Source organism: Triticum urartu, chromosome 3A (genome assembly GCF_056163025.1).
Source record: "Triticum urartu cultivar PI428250 chromosome 3A, HENAU_Tu73, whole genome shotgun sequence".
NCBI lineage: Eukaryota > Viridiplantae > Streptophyta > Magnoliopsida > Poales > Poaceae > Triticum > Triticum urartu.
The window spans coordinates 25,599,755-25,617,002 of NC_141875.1; the positions used below are offsets into that span (position 1 = coordinate 25,599,755).

General features: G+C 45.8%; 1 protein-coding gene across 1 annotated transcript; it reads right to left on the minus strand.

Annotated features, from left to right (window-relative positions):
• LOC147978079 (uncharacterized) lies at positions 1–11,433 on the minus strand. Its single transcript, XM_087514638.1, has 5 exons — positions 10,961–11,433; positions 10,684–10,845; positions 10,476–10,566; positions 10,037–10,302; positions 1–166 (listed from the first exon to the last, which is right to left on the minus strand). Exons 1-5 carry the CDS (start codon positions 11,431–11,433, stop codon positions 1–3), a joined length of 1,158 nt encoding a protein of 385 aa, XP_087370764.1.
• Between the last annotated feature and the right edge of the window lie 5,815 nt (positions 11,434–17,248).

The following is a 17,248-nucleotide window of genomic DNA, read 5'->3' on the forward strand; positions in this document are numbered from 1 at the left end:
CTATGGCAACTTCAGAATATCCTTCCACGGAGCTTTGTTGTGGACACTTGAAACCCATGTGTTGGTGAGTTGCTTCTGAATGTTCGGTATGTCATCTGGTTCATACTTGGGTACAGCCCTTGCATCCCATTTGCTTGTATTGGTCAGCCCGTAGATCCCGCAATCAACGCTTTTGTACCACACACAAAGAAGAAGCAAAAACAACATGTGTGGGGGTTAGCCTATCTTCGTGCATGAGACTGGATTTACAAAGTATGAAAACCAGAAAGGACTTTTAGGCAACTTGTGTGTGTTCTGGGCACACAAGTTGCCTCCCCCCACCCACCCCTTTTCTACTTTTGAAGCACTTTATGTGTGCTCTGGGCACACAAGTTGCCTAAACACGTAGGAAACTTAAATGTGTTCTGGGCACACAAGTTGCCTCACACGTAGGCACCTATACGTGCGGTCTGGGCACACAAGTTGCCTCCCACCCCTCCCACCCACCCGCCCCAATCAGGTAGGTTTTTGGGGGGTGTTAGGAAACTTGTGTGTGGGTTAGCCTATCTTCGTGCATGAGACTGGATTTACAAAGTATGAAAACCAGAAAGGACTTTTAGGCAACTTGTGTGTGTTCTGGGCACACAAGTTGCCTCACAAAGTATGGAAATATGCCCTAGAGGCAATAATAAAAGCATTATTATTATATTTCCTTGTTCATGATAATTGTCTTTATTCATGCTATAATTGTGTTATACGGAAATCGTAATACATGTGTGAATAACAGACACCAACATGTCCCTAGTAAGCCTCTAGTTGACTAGCTCATTGATCAACAGATAGTCATGGTTTCCTGACTATGGACATTGGATGTCATTGATAACGAGATCACATCATTAGGAGAATGATGTGATGGACAAGACCCAATCCTAAACATAGCATAAAGATCGTATAGTTCGTTTGCTAGAGTTTTTCCAATGTCAAGTATCTTTTCCTTAGACCATGAGATCGTGTAACTCCCGGATACCGTAGGAGTGCTTTGGCTATACCAAACGTCACAACGTAACTGGGTGACTATAAAGGTAGACTACGGGTATCTCCGAAAGTATCTGTTGGGTTGACACGGATCGAGACTGGGATTTGTCACTCCGTATGACGGAGAGGTATCACTGGGCCCACTCAGTAATGCATCATCATAATGAGCTCAAAGTAACCAAGTGTCTGGTCACGGGATCATGCATTACGGTACGAGTAAAGTGACTTGCCGGTAACGAGATTGAACGAGGTATTGGGATACCGACGATCGAATCTCGGGCAAGTAACATATCGATTGACAAAGGGAATTGCATACGGGGTTGCTTGAATCCTCGACATCGTGGTTCACCCGATGAGATCATCGAGGAGCATGTGGGAGCCAACATGGGTATCCAGATCCCGCTGTTGGTTATTGACCGGAGAGCAATCTCGGTCATGTCTACATGTCTCCCAAACCCGTAGGGTCTACACACTTAAGGTTCGGTGACGCTAGGGTTGTAGGGATATGTATATGCAGTAACCCGAATGTTGTTCGGAGTCCCGGATGAGATCCCGGACGTCACGAGGAGTTCCGGAATGGTCCGGAGGTAAAGATTTATATATGGAAAGTCCTGTTTCGGGCATCGGGACAAGTTTCGGGGTTATCGGTATTGTACCGGGACCACCGGAAGGGTCCCGGGGGTCCACCGGGTGGGGCCACCTGTCCCGGGGGGCCACATGGGCTGTAGGGTGTGCGCCTTGGCCTACATGGGCCAAGGGCACCAGCCCCAAGAGGCCCATGCGCCTAGGGTTACAAGGGGAAAGAGTCCTAGGAGGGGAAGGCACCTCCAAGGTGCCTTGGGGGGGAGGGAAAACCCCCTTGGCCGCCGCCCCACCCTAGGAGATTGGATCTCCTAGGGCCGGCGCCCTCCCCTTGGCCCTCCTATATATAGTGAGGGAAGGAGGGCTTTTCTCCCACGCCTTTGGTTGCTTCCTCCTCCCTCTCCAACACCTCCTCCTCCTCCATAGCGCTTGGCGAAGCCCTGCCGGAGTACTGCAGCTCCAACAACACCACGCCGTCGTGCTGCTGCTGGTGCCATCTCCCTCAACCTCTCCTCTGCCCTTGCTGGATCAAGAAGGAGGAGATGTGGCTGTTCCGTACGTGTGTTGAACGCGGACGTACCGTCCGTTCGGTGCTAGGATCTCCGGTGATTTGGATCACGTCGTGTTCGACTACCTCATCCCCGTTCTTTGAACGCTTCCGCTCGCCATCTACAAAGGTATGTGGATGCATCCGATCACTCGTTGCTAGATGAACTCCTAGATGGATCTTGGTGAAGCCGTAGGAAAATTTTGTTTTCTGCAATGTTCCCCAACAGTGGCATCATGAGCTAGGTCTATGCGTAGTTCTTCTTGCGCTAGTAGAACACAATTTGTTGTGGGCGTAGATGTTGTCAACTTTCTTGCCGCTACTAGTCTTATCTTTCTTCAACGGTATTGTGGGATGAAGCGGCCCGGACCAACCTTACACGTACGCTTACGTGAGACCGGTTCCACCGACTAACATGCACAAGTTGCATAAGGTGGCTGGCGGGTGTCTGTCTCTCCTACTTTAGTTGGAGCAGATTCGATGAAAAGGGTCCTTATGAAGGGTAAATAGAAGTTGACAAATCACATTGTGGCTTTCACGTAGGTAAGAAAACGTTCTTGCTAGAACCCTACTTCAGCCACGTAAAACTTGCAACAACAATTAGAGGACGTCTAACTTGTTTTTGCAGCAAGTGCTTTGTGATATGATATGGCCAAAGTTGTGATGAATGATGAATGATCTATATATGATGTATGAGTTGTTCATGCTATTGTAATAGGAACCACGACTTGCATGTCGATGAGTATGACAACCGGCAGGAGCCATAGGAGTTGTCTTTATTTTTGTATGACCTGCGTGTCATTGAGAAACGACATGTAAATTACTTTACTTTATTGCTAAACGCGTTAGCCATAGTAGTAGAAGTAATAGTTGGCGAGCAACTTCATGGAGACACGATGATGGAGATCATGATGATGGAGATCATGGTGTCAAGCCGGTGATAAGATGATCATGGAGCCCCAAGATGGAGATCAAAGGAGCTATGTGATATTGGCCATATCATGTCACGTTTATTATTTGATTGCATGTGATGTTTATCATGTTTTGCATCTTGTTTACTTAGAACGACGGTAGTAAATAAGATGATCCCTCATAATAATTTCAAGAAGTGTTCCCCCTAACTGTGCACCGTTGCGACAGTTCGTTGTTTCAATGCACCACATGATGATCGGGTGTTTGATCCAAACGTTCACATACAACGGGTGTAAGACAGATTTACACATGCAAACACTTAGGTTGACTTGACGAGCCTAGCATGTATAGACATGGCCTCGGAACACAGAAGACCGAAAGGTCGAGCATGAGTCGTATAGAAGATATGATCAACATGAAGATGTTCACCGACGTTGACTAGTCCGTCTCACGTGATGATCGGACACGGCCTAGTTGACTCGGATCATGTTATACTTAGATGACTAGAAGAGGGATGTCTATCTAAGTGGGAGTTCATTGAATAATTTGATTAGATGAACTTAATTATCATGAACTTAGTCTAAAATATTTACAATATGTCTTGTAGATCAAATGGCCAACGTAGTCCTCAACTTCAACGCGTTCCTAGAGAAAACCAAGCTGAAAGACGATGGCAGCAACTATACGGACTGGGTCCGGAACCTGAGGATCATCCTCATAGCTTCCAAGAAAGATTATGTCCTACAAGCACCGCTAGGTGACCCGCCTGTCCCAAAGAACCAAGACGTTATGAACGCTTGGCAGACACGTGCTGATGACTACTCCCTCGTTCAGTGCGGCATGCTTTACAGTTTAGAGCCAGGGCTCCAAAAGCGTTTTGAGAGACATGGAGCATATGAGATGTTCGAAGAGCTGAAAATGGTTTTTCAAGCTCATGCCCGGGTCGAGAGATATGAAGTCTCCGACAAATTCTTTAGCTGTAAGATGTAGGAAAATAGTTCTGTCAGTGAGCACATACTCACTATGTCTGGGTTACATAACCGCTTGACTCAGCTGGGAGTTAATCTCCCGGATGATGCGGTTATTGACAGAATCCTCCAGTCGCTTCCACCAAGCTACAAGAGCTTTGTGATGAACTTCAATATGCAGGGGATGGAAAAGACCATTCCTGAGGTATTTGCAATGCTGAAATCAGCAGAGGTAGAAGTCAAAAAGGAACATCAAGTGTTGATGGTTAATAAAACCACTAAGTTCAAGAAGGGCAAGGGTAAAAAGAACTTCAAGAAGGACGGCAAGGGAGTTGCCGCGCCTGGCAAGCAAGCTGCTGGGAAGAAGCCAAAGAATGGACCCAAGCCCGAGACTGAGTGCTTTTATTGCAAGGGAAGTGGTCACTGGAAGCGGAACTGCCCCAAATACTTAGCAGACAAGAAGGCCGGCAAAACAAAAGGTATATATGATATACATGTAATTGATGTGTACCTTACTAGTACCCGTAGTAGCTCCTGGGTATTTGATACCAGTGCAGTTGCTCACATTTGTAACTCAAAGCAGGGGCTGCGGAATAAGCGGAGACTGGCAAAGGACGAGGTGACGATGCGCGTCGGGAATGGTTCCAAGGTCAATGTGATCGCCGTCGGCACGCTACCTCTATTTTTGCCTTCGGGATTAGTTTTAAACCTTAATAATTGTTATTTAGTGCCAGCTTTGAGCATGAACATTGTATCGGGATCTCGTTTAATTCGAGATGGCTACTCATTTAAATCCGAGAATAATGGTTGTTCTATTTATATGAGAGATATGTTTTATGGTCATGCTCCTATGGTGAATGGTTTATTCTTAATGAATCTCGAGCGTAATGCTACACATATTCATAGTGTGAGTACCAAAAGATGTAAGGTTGATAATGATAGTCCCACATATTTGTGGCACTGCCGCCTTGGTCACATAGGTGTCAAACGCATGAAGAAGCTCCATGCTGACGGACTTTTAGAGTCTCTTGATTATGAATCATTTGACACGTGCGAACCATGCCTCATGGCTAAAATGACCAAGACTCCGTTCTCAGGAACAATGGAGCGAGCAACCAACTTATTGGAAATCATACATACTGATGTGTGCGGTCCAATGAGCGTTGAGGCTCGCGGTGGCTATCGTTATGTTCTCACCCTCACTGATGACTTGAGTAGATATGGGTATATCTACTTAATGAAACACAAGTCTGAAACCTTTGAAAAGTTCAAGGAATTTCAGAGTGAGGTTGAGAATCAACGTGACAGGAAGATCAAGTTCCTACGATCAGATCGTGGAGGAGAATACTTGAGTCACGAATTTGGCACACACTTAAGAAAATGTGGAATAGTTTCACAACTCACGCCGCCTGGAACACCTCAGCGTAATGGTGTGTCCGAACGTCGTAATCGCACTTTATTAGATATGGTGCGATCTATGATGTCTCTTACCGATTTACCGCTATCTTTTTGGGGCTATGCTTTAGAGACTGCCGCATTCACTTTAAATAGGGCTCCGTCGAAATCCGTTGAGACGACACCGTATGAATTATGGTTTGGGAAGAAACCTAAGCTGTCATTTCTAAAAGTTTGGGGATGCGATGCTTATGTCAAGAAACTTCAACCTGAAAAGCTCGAACCCAAGTCAGAAAAATGCGTCTTCATAGGATACCCTAAAGAAACTGTTGGGTATACCTTCTACCTCAGATCCGAAGGCAAGATATTTATTGCCAAGAATGGATTCTTTCTAGAGAAAGAGTTTCTCTCGAAAGAAGTAAGTGGGAGGAAAGTAGAACTTGATGAAGTATTATCTCTTGAACCGGAAAATGGCGCAACTCAAGAAAATGTTCCTGAGGTGCCTGCACCGACTAGAGAGGAAGTTAATGATAATGATCAAGATACTTCTGATCAAGCTCCTACTGAAATTCGAAGGTCCACAAGGACACGTTCCGCACCAGAGTGGTACGGCAACCCTGTCTTGGAAATCATGTTGTTAGACAACGGTGAACCTTCGAACTATGAAGAAGCGATGGCGGGCCCGGATTCCGACAAATGGCTAGAAGCCATGAAATCCGAGATAGGATCCGTGTATGAAAACGAAGTATGGACTTTGACTGACTTGCCCGTTGAACGGCGAGCCATAGAAAATAAATGGATCTTTAAGAAGAAGACAGACGCGGATGGTAATGTGACCATCTATAAAGCTCGGCTTGTCTCTAAGGGTTATCGACAAGTTCAAGGGGTTGACTACGATGAGACTTTCTCACCGGTGGCGAAGCTAATGTCCGTCCGAATCATGTTAGCAATTGCCGCATTTTACGATTATGAGATATGGCAAATGGACGTCAAAACGGCATTCCTTAATGGTTTCCGTAAGGAAGAATTGTATATGATGCAGCCGGAAGGTTTTGTCGATCCTAAGAAAGCTGACAAAGTGTGCAAGCTCCAACGCTCGATTTATGGGTTGGTGCAAGCATCTCGGAGTTGGAACATTTGCTTTGATGAGATGATCAAAGCGTTTGGGTTTGCGCAGACTTATGGAGAAGTCTGCGTTTACAAGAAAGTGAGTGGGAGCTCTGTAGCATTTCTCATATTATATGTAGATGACATACTTTTGATGGGAAATGATATAGAACTCTTGGACAGCATCAAGGCCTACTTGAATAAGAGTTTTTCAATGAAGGACCTTGGAGAAGCTGCTTATGTATTAGGCATCAAGATCTATAGAGATAGATCAAGACGCCTCATAGGTCTTTCACAAAGCACATACCTTAATAAGATATTGAAGAAGTTCAATATGGATCAGTCTAAGAAGGGGTTCTTGCCTGTGTTACAAGGTATGAAAGTGAGCTCAGCTCAATGTCCGACCACGGCAGAAGATATAGAAGAGATGAGTGTCATCCCCTATGCCTCAGCCATAGGTTCTATTATGTATGCCATGCTGTGTACCAGACCTGATGTAAACCTTGCCGTAAGTTTGGTAGGAAGGTACCAAAGTAATCCCGGCAAGGAACACTGGACAGCGGTCAAGAATATCCTGAAGTACCTGAAAAGGACTAAGGAAATGTTTCTCGTTTATGGAGGTGACGAAGAGCTCGTCGTAAAGGGTTACGTCGACGCTAGCTTCGACACAGATCTGGATGACTCAAAGTCACAAACTGGATACGTGTATATTTTGAATGGTGGGGCAGTAAGCTGGTGCAGTTGCAAGCAGAGCGTCGTGGCGCGATCTACATGTGAAGCGGAGTACATGGCAGCCTCGGAGGCAGCACATGAAGCAATATGGGTGGAGGAGTTCATCACCGACCTAGGAGTCATACCCAATGCGTCGGGGCCAATCAAACTCTTTCGTGACAACACTGGAGCTATTGCACTTGCGAAGGAGCCCGGGTTTCACAAGAAGACAAGGCACATCAAGCGTCGCTTCAACTCCATTCGTGAAAATGTTCAAGATGGAGACATAGAGATATGTAAAGTACATACAGACCTGAATGTAGCAGATCCGTTGACTAAACCTCTCCCTAGGGCAAAACATGATCAACACCTGAATTCCATGGGTGTTCGATTCATCACAATGTAACTAGATTATTGACTCTAGTGCAAGTGGGAGACTGTTGGAAATATGCCCTAGAGGCAATAATAAAAGCATTATTATTATATTTCCTTGTTCATGATAATTGTCTTTATTCATGCTATAATTGTGTTATCCGGAAATCGTAATACATGTGTGAATAACAGACACCAACATGTCCCTAGTAAGCCTCTAGTTGACTAGCTCGTTGATCAACAGATAGTCATGGTTTCCTGACTATGGACATTGGATGTCATTGATAACGAGATCACATCATTAGGAGAATGATGTGATGGACAAGACCCAATCCTAAACATAGCATAAAGATCGTATAGTTCGTTTGCTAGAGTTTTTCCAATATCAAGTATCTTTTCCTTAGACCATGAGATCGTGTAACTCCCGGATACCGTAGGAGTGCTTTGGGTATACCAAACGTCACAACGTAACTGGGTGACTATAAAGGTAGACTACGGGTATCTCCGAAAGTATCTGTTGGGTTGACACGGATCGAGACTGGGATTTGTCACTCCGTATGACGGAGAGGTATTACTGGGCCCACTCAGTAATGCATCATCATAATGAGCTCAAAGTAACCAAGTGTCTGGTCACGGGATCATGCATTACGGTACGAGTAAAGTGACTTGCCGGTAACGAGATTGAACGAGGTATCGGGATACCGACGATCGAATCTCGGGCAAGTAACATATCGATTGACAAAGGGAATTGCATACGGGGTTGCTTGAATCCTCGACATCGTGGTTCATCCGATGAGATCATCGAGGAGCATGTGGGAGCCAACATGGGTATCCAGATCCCGCTGTTGGTTATTGACCGGAGAGCAATCTCGGTCATGTCTACATGTCTCCCGAACCCGTAGGGTCTACACACTTAAGGTTCGGTGACGCTAGGGTTGTAGGGATATGTATATGCAGTAACCCGAATGTTGTTCGGAGTCCCGGATGAGATCCCGGACGTCACGAGGAGTTCCGGAATGGTCCGGAGGTAAATATTTATATATGGGAAGTCCTGTTTCGGGCATCGGGACAAGTTTCGGGGTTATCGGTATTGTACCGGGACCACCGGAAGGGTCCCGGGGGTCCACCGGGTGGGGCCACCTGTCCCGGGGGGCCACATGGGCTGTAGGGTGTGCGCCTTGGCCTGCATGGTCCAAGGGCACCAGCCCCAAGAGGCCCATGCGCCTAGGGTTACAAGGGGAAAGAGTCCTAGGAGGGGAAGGCACCTCCTAGGTGCCTTGGGGGGGAGGGAAAACCCCCTTGGCCACCGCCCCACCCTGGGAGATTGGATCTCCTAGGGCCGGCGCCCTCCCCTTGGCCCTCCTATATATAGTGAGGGAAGGAGGGCTTTTCTCCCACGCCTTTGGTTGCTTCCTCCTCCCTCTCCAACACGTCCTCCTCCTCCATAGCGCTTGGCGAAGCCCTGTCGGAGTACTGCAGCTCCAACAACACCACGCCGTCGTGCTGCTGCTGGTGCCATCTCCCTCAACCTCTCCTCTGCCCTTGCTGGATCAAGAAGGAGGAGACGTGGCTGTACCGTACGTGTGTTGAACGCGGAGGTACCGTCCGTTCGGTGCTAGGATCTCCGGTGATTTGGATCACGTCGTGTTCGACTACCTCATCCCCGTTCTTTGAACGCTTCCGCTCGCCATCTACAAAGGTATGTGGATGCATCCGATCACTCGTTGCTAGATGAACTCCTAGATGGATCTTGGTGAAGCCGTAGGAAAATTTTGTTTTCTGCAACGTTCCCCAACAGTTGCCTCACACGTAGGCACCTATACGTGCGGTCTGGGCACACAAGTTGCCTCCCACCCCTCCCACCCACCCGCCCCAATCAGGTCGGTTTTTGGGGGGTGTTAGGCAACTTGTGTGTGGGTTAGCCTATCTTCGTGCATGAGACTTGATTTACAAAGTATGAAAACCAGAAAGGACCTTTAGGCAACTTGTGTGTTTTCTGGGCACACAAGTTGCCTCACAAATAGACTTTTGGGCAACTTGTGTGCGTCCTGGGCACACAAGTTGCCTCACACTGAAATTGCCTCCCCCCACCCACCCCTTTTCTGCTTTTGAGGGAAACATGTTAGAGGGGGAGGGGGGTACAAGAAGGAGAAGGGAGTTGGGGCACTTTATGTGTGCTCTGGGCACACAAGTTGCCTCCCACAAACCCGCCCAATCAGGTAAAGTTTTTGGGGTGTTAGGCAACTTGTGTGTGTTCTGGGCACACAAGTTTCCTAAACATGTAGGCAACTTAAAATGTGATCTAGACACACAAGTTGCCTCCCCCACCCATCTTTTTTGCTTGCTTACTCGCCGGGAAACGTTAAACGAAGGGGGAAAAAGCAACAAAAAAGTACACACAAAAAAAGAAAGGAAACAGGACTTTGCTTATTCATTATTTTGCTTGGGAATGTCGATGTTTACAAGACTGAAGTCATCTAGCACAATGTGGGACTTGTGGTAGTGGTGGTCCCACATGGTACGGGTAGTTGCTACTATTTTCCTTGTATTAGTGTCCAAATTTATATCATCGAGCGTCCTCCAGGAGTCAAGCACCTCAAATCTTCGGTCTCTTATATTCAGATTAAAGACCCAATAATGGTTCGAAGTTTTCTTCTTTGCTGGATTAAGGTTCTCCAATATAGGAAACATAATCTGTTTTTTGTTGCACAAAAAAAAAGTTAACGAAAAAATCGAACAAATGCCTTGTCAAAATGTACAAAAAAATGGACTCCCTTCATTTGCACGCAACTTGTGTCTCCAAAAAGTAAGTGAACACATATATAACTTGGGATATATTTTGTGCAGACATCAAGAAAATGACTCACCATGTCTTTTCGGTCCAAATGGTTAGACTTGTTGAATCTGCCATTCATGTCTTGTGTGTTCCATTCCATCTGTTGTAGCCTGATTTGAAAAATAAAAAGGAAAACCATCAACACATGATGACCTATATTGCGCAGAAGAAAGAAGAAAAAAATGCAAAAAAAACACATATAAATAGAAAAGCTTGAAGGCAAAACTTTTACCGAGAATCGAAGAGGCGTGACGACCTTCTTTGAGTCTGCAGGCAAATTCAGCATTATAGACTCGATGCCAACTTCGAACACGTGCGAAACAACGACACCCTCAACCTTCATTGAGTCTGCAAGTTCCCTCAGGGTGACATCATATCCATTGTAATCAATGATTTTTGGGCTGGAAACAGAAAAAAGCAAGGCGATTAAAAATGAACAAGCAAAAAAGTAACCCAAACGCATTAAGATCCCTGGAGCAAACATTGGCCATTGCTATGATTAGACAAGTTTGGTACCTGATGTCTGTATTTTTTGATTCATCTACACTGATCTTTGCATGCAAAATCATTGAAGCATATAAACGGTTTGCTTCAGGTTTGCAATGGAACTCTTTCTTGTTCCCAGGAATCATGAACGGTGATCTCAGGCATGGAGGCAGCTTGATGAGCCTCCTCTCATGTTGAAATGTGACTGGCTCGCCTGAACTACTACTACTGTAATACTTGCTGCCCGAACATAAATATGTTTCAGTCATACCTTGGGTGTCTTTAATAGGTGTGTGCAAGTTATTTGGTGACAAGCTACTGACGTCTTGCCCACCAATTGATTCTTTTCGCCTTCGCTCTGCTGCTGTACATGCTTCTTCTATAGCATCCCAATCATCATCTTCTATATTAATAACTTCATTCACATCATCTTCATCAAGAAATGGCTGTTTCAAACTCCTATTCACATCATCTTCGTTGTGGATTTGTTGTTCCGAACTCATTGTCCATGCAAATTGACTGCTGGTATTGGTTGCTTCTTTATGACTTGGAATAAGATCATCTAAGATAATCCCAAAGTTGGGTGCTGGACAGTATTCGTCCCATATCCCTTTCAACTTGCTTGGGGGGGTCATCAACGGGCTCTTCACATGTGTTTTCTGCTGGAAGGTTGATTTCTTTATTGGTTGGAACAACACATCTTGCTAATATCTCATCTATGTTTAGTGTGTCATTGGAGTGCTCCTGGTGTGTCTCCGGTGGAAAGTTTTCCTTGTTTGCATCCTTTGTAGGAGGTCTGCTGAATTTGGAGCTCATCGCAGGCACCTTGGTATCAACCTTGGGCGACTCTGGTACTGGAACTGGTTGTTTCATGTCGGTGTTTGGATTCCCAACAACTTGCTGGCTCCCTGTAGGCAGCATGAGATTAGTCTTGAGAAAATTTGCGACTGACTTGGATAGTTTGAGATGAGTTGTAGGCTGTCTATCAAGTGGGGGGCTTGTTACATGTTACTTGGCATCCTTGCTGATCATCTCAAGGCAGCTCCCTTGACTAATTGTAGTGAATGGCTGTCTTAGAGAAGGTAGTACTGGTACAGGTAGCTTGGCATCAGTCTGTGGCAAGTTTTCAAGTGGACTTGCCTGCCTCACGGCATTATTTGTCTGACTCGTGAAATGGTAATGTTGCAGCCAGCTTGCTGTCATTGTGCCTCAGCTTACCAGGGGGCTTGGGATCATTCTGTACAAAGGTTGCATGTGAGCTTGCTTCTCTGAAATCAGTAAATGGTGGGCATGTGTTTTTTGGACAGGCTGCAGGCAAATTGAGATCAACTTTGGGCAACTTTGCACAAAAACTTGCTTGCTTGTTAACTCCCATACAAGTTGCCCCAACTTTCAGCTCACTTGCTCCATCTTTCAGCTCACTTGCTCCCTTGGTTTTATCATTCAGTTCCTTCTTAAGCTTTTCATTAGCTGATCCTTGCTTACATGTGGTGCCTAAGGGCTGCACTGTTCCCTTTTCTCTAAAAATTGGAGCGTCAGCAATTGGTGCTTCAGTTGTTCTTCGTACTGCCTGAGCTCCCATACAAGTTGCCCCAACTTTCACCTCACTTGCTCCATCTTTCAGCTCGACTCGGTGAACTTTTTCAGTTTGCTGTTTATGCTTGAGTGATGAAACAACCTGCCTAGTTTCATGTCTTGGCTCGAATGCTCCAACTTCAATTGGCGCCAAGTTGAATGATACCCTCTTTTGCTTCCTTGGTGGTAGTGGGGGCATATGCCTTTTTGGTTCTTATTTTCTTTTTGCTATCGGGGCATGGAATCCACAAATTTCTTGCATAAGCTCCTCCTGTGTGTGTAGTGGGCATAACTCTTCCATGTTGAAAGTGCATGCCATTTGCATGTTCTCGTCCTCCAGAATGCTTTGGAATATCATGTTGCTATATGAAGCAGGTGTTCGTCCATCATAAAGTTTCGGCAGATCAAGCTTCTCGCCTTCTAGCGGTTTCCATTGCTTGTTGAACTCCATCATAACAATGTCTATAAGAGATATACTTTTTGGGTCATCTGCCCCTTTTGCTTTGCTGCCATGCTCTTGAATGAAGAAGTCTGTAGAGCAATCGCCTTCGTTGGTGCTACCTGAACTTGCTGCCGGCTCATCTTCTGCAGAATTACCGCCCGGGGTACCTGCTCCGGTGTTGTGACCTCCACCCCTGTCCTCATCGTCTTCGTCATTCCCTTTCCTATTACCCCCTCTCTTTTCACTTGTTTGGTCATCGTCCTCATCCCGATCATCATCTTCATTCGGTTGTTCTTGATCATCCTTCTCCGTTCCATCCTTTTCAGATCCCTCCTCACTGTGCACCTCTTCAGTGGGGTGGCTTCCATTACCTCCATCTGAGCTGGTCTCACCGTCCCCTTCCCCTGATCCACATCAACATGTTTTTTCTCACCCGCTCTCTGGTCCTCCTCCAGATCATCATGTTCTTCAGCTGTATTGGTGTTAGTATTGCCTGTTTGTGGGTCCTCATCATCTTCGCTGCCACCTGAGTCATCATTGTCCGATTCGGTTTCGCTGTCTTCAGCCGGTTCGTCCTCATCACTCTCGCTATCAGACTCGTATGACTCTTCATCCTCGGTAGAGCTGTGCTCAATCACTTTTGGGATGGATTTCCCCTTCTTACTGCCCCTTTGAGACGTTGCCCCCATTGTACAGCGTGCATCTGTACTTGTCGTTGCTTCGCCGTCATCAAGCTTGCCTACTCCAACTACCAGCTTCCCAACAGCATGTGACATTTCAGTGCACATCTCATGAACCATCTCTGTCAGCCTCTTTTGTTTCTACACAAGGCACGAAAACACAAGTAGGCCATTGGAAAAACAACGATGTCACAAAATTTGAAATGAAAAAAAAGACTTTCCTGACAAGATGTATAGTTTGAATACTTACAGTTTTGTTGTAGCTTTGTGGGAGCCTGGCTGCAACAAATTTTATGATGTGATCCATGCTGCCAAACAAGCTGTCTTTTGCGCACCGGGAAAATTCTCTCTTGAGCTGCAACAGAAGCATGTTTTATAAAAAAAACAGAAAAGTGTCCGCGACTATACGGGGGAGGGGTGTGATAAATGTAGTTGGCTTGATAGAAAACTAACAACACAGAGACAATTACTGATGATTCTAGCATCGTCTGCCTGATTTTTGAATCACAAAAACTAACGTCACACCCCATATCTCGATATGGCTAGGGAGAAGGATGAATAACAATAAGTTTCCCTTTGGTGCTATAAAAAATAGAAACATAAATTGGGGCAACTTATGTGTATGTGGGGCACATAACTTGCCTGCCTGGCTACCTCTTTTTGCCTGCTAGAAAAAACACTAAAACAAACAGAAACAAGTGGGAGTTGCTGGTGTTTATACCATCAATTGCCAGAACTCAAGTTATGGGAGTTGTCATGAAAACATGGAAATTCTAGTGGTTTGTAGGTTGTGAGTACAAAATAAAACAGAAAGTGCCTGTGACTGTATGGGGGAAAAGGTAAAAACAACACCTAAAAAAGGTTTGATTCAGCTAGTTTTCGAATAAATGTAGTTGGTTTGATAGAAAACTAACAACACAGAGACAGTGGCCGGTGTTTCTAGCATAATTTTGCCTGATTTTTGAATCACAAGCTAACATCACACCCATGTGTGGATATGACTAGGAAGAGGGATGAAGAATAGTAAGTTTCCCTTGGTGCTATAAAAAATAGAAACACAAATTGGGGCAACTTATGTGTACGTGGGGCACATAGCTTGCCTGTCTGGCAACCTCTTTTTGCCTGCTGGAAAAACCCTAAACAACAGAAAACAAGTGGGAGTCGCTGGTGTTTGTACCATCAATTGCCGGAACATAACGTAAATTTGCAAACACTCATAAAAAGGAGACCAAAAAAATAGACACCCCTCCTCTCCTTATCCAATTAACGGCAACTTCATTAGTGTCTATTTGAAAAAGGTTGTTTGTCATGCTATCATGCTATTCCTTTATGTTTAGCAGAGGGGAAAACTTGTTGGGGAACGTAGCAGAAATTCAAAATTTTCTACGCATCACCAAGATCAATCTATGGAGAGACTAGCAACGAGGGGAAGGAGAGTGCATCTACATACCCTTGTAGATCGCTAAGCGGAAGCGTTCAAGTGAACGGGGTTGATGTAGTCGTACTCGTCGTGATTCAAATCACCGATGATCCTAGCGCCGAACGGACGGCACCTCCGCGTTCAACACACGTACGGAAGGGAGACGTCTCCCATGCCTTGATCCAGCAAGGAGGAGGGAGAGGTTGATGGAGATCCAGCAGCACGACAGCGTGGTGGAAGTAGCGGGATTCCAACAGGGCTTCGCTAAGCGCTGCGGGAGGAGGTAGATGTGTCACGGGAGGGAGAGGGAGCGCCAGGCCTTAGATTCGTTTGCTCCTCCTTTTTCCCCACTATATATAGGGCCAAGGGAGAGGGGAGGCGCAGCCCTTGCCCCTTCCTCCAAGGAAGGGTGCGGCCAAGGGTGGGGAGGAGTCCATCCTCCCCAAGGCACCTCGGAGGTGCCTTCCCCTTGTAGGACTCTCCCCTTTTTTTTCTCTCTTGGCGCATGGGCCTCTTGGGGCTGGTGCCCTTGGCCCATATAGGCCAAGGCACACCCCCTACAGCCCATGTGGCCCCCCGGGGCAGGTGGCCCCACCCGGTGGGCCCCCCGGGACCCTTCCGGTGGTCCCGGTACAATACCGATGACCCCGAAACTTGTCCCGATGGCCGAAATAGCACTTCCTATATATAATTCTTTACCTTCGGACCATTCCGGAACTCCTCGTGACGTCCGGGATCTCATCTGGGACTCCTAACAACATTCGGGTTACCGCATACTAATATCTCTACAACCCTAGCGTCACCGAACCTTAAGTGTCTAGACCCTACGGGTTCGGGAGACATGCAGACATGACCGAGACGTTCTCCGGTCAATAACCAACAGCGGGATCTGGATACCCATGATGGCTCCCACATGTTCCACGATGATCTCATCGGATGAACCACGATGTCAAGGACTTAATCAATCCCGTATACAATTCCCTTTGTCTATCGGTATGTTACTTGCCCGAGATTCGATCGTCGGTATACCGATACCTAGTTCAATCTCGTTACCGGCAAGTCTCTTTACTCGTTCCGTAACACATCATCCCGTGATCAACTCCTTGGTCACATTGCGCATATGATGATGTCCTACCGAGTGGGCCCAGAGATACCTCTCCGCTTACACGGAGTGACAAATCCCAGTCTCGATTCGTGCCAACCCAACAGACACTTTCAGAGATACCTGTAATGCACCTTTATAGTCACCCAGTTACGTTGTGACGTTTGATACACCCAAAGCATTCCTACGGTATCCGGGAGTTGCACAATCTCATGGTCTAAGGAAATGATACTTGACATTAGAAAAGCTATAGCATATGAACTACACGATCTAGTGCTATGCTTAGGATTGGGTCTTGTCCACCACATCATTCTCCTAATGATGTGATCCCGTTATCAATGACATTCAATGTCCATGGTCAGGAAACCGTAACCATCTATTGATCAACGAGCTAGTCAACTAGAGGCTTACTAGGGACATGGTGTTGTCTATGTATCCACACATGTATCTGAGTTTCCTATCAATACAATTATAGCATGGATAATAAACTATTATCATGAACAAGGAAATATAATAATAACCAATTTATTATTGCCTCTAGGGCATATTTCCAACAAAACTTACACGCAACTTTCCATACACGCCTGGCCCTTTCTTGTCTTTCTTCATGACTTTGGTTATGAGATCATCATTCCAAATGGCCGCCCTGGGCAGCGTGCTAGGAATCGGCTCATCTACCTCCAATGAATCAAGGTATAGTATCTGCATTGTTTTGGATTAAATAAGCATCAAATTTCATTCCCATAGTGTATTTGAATTAGGAAAAAAAGAATGAACAAACAAAAAATTGTTAAATATTGTATTTGTACTTACTACTAGGTGGAAGACACAGCAACAAACCGCTTTCTTCTTCTCCCCAAACCCCATGAATGCTAGCCTTAGTTGATCAACAACAAAGTCGCATATCTTCGAGTCTTTGATGACATTTGTGTTCAAGATAGCGGGGAAACACCTTGGCGAAATGCTCAAGCTTGTTGTTGGAGCGAGGAAACAAGAAAAGGCAACTGCCAGCCAAGCACGGAGAAAATCATCATCAGCAGCCTCGTTCATATTTTCAATCATTTTGCACCACGACGTCAGCGTAGGAGAGTTTTTGCCC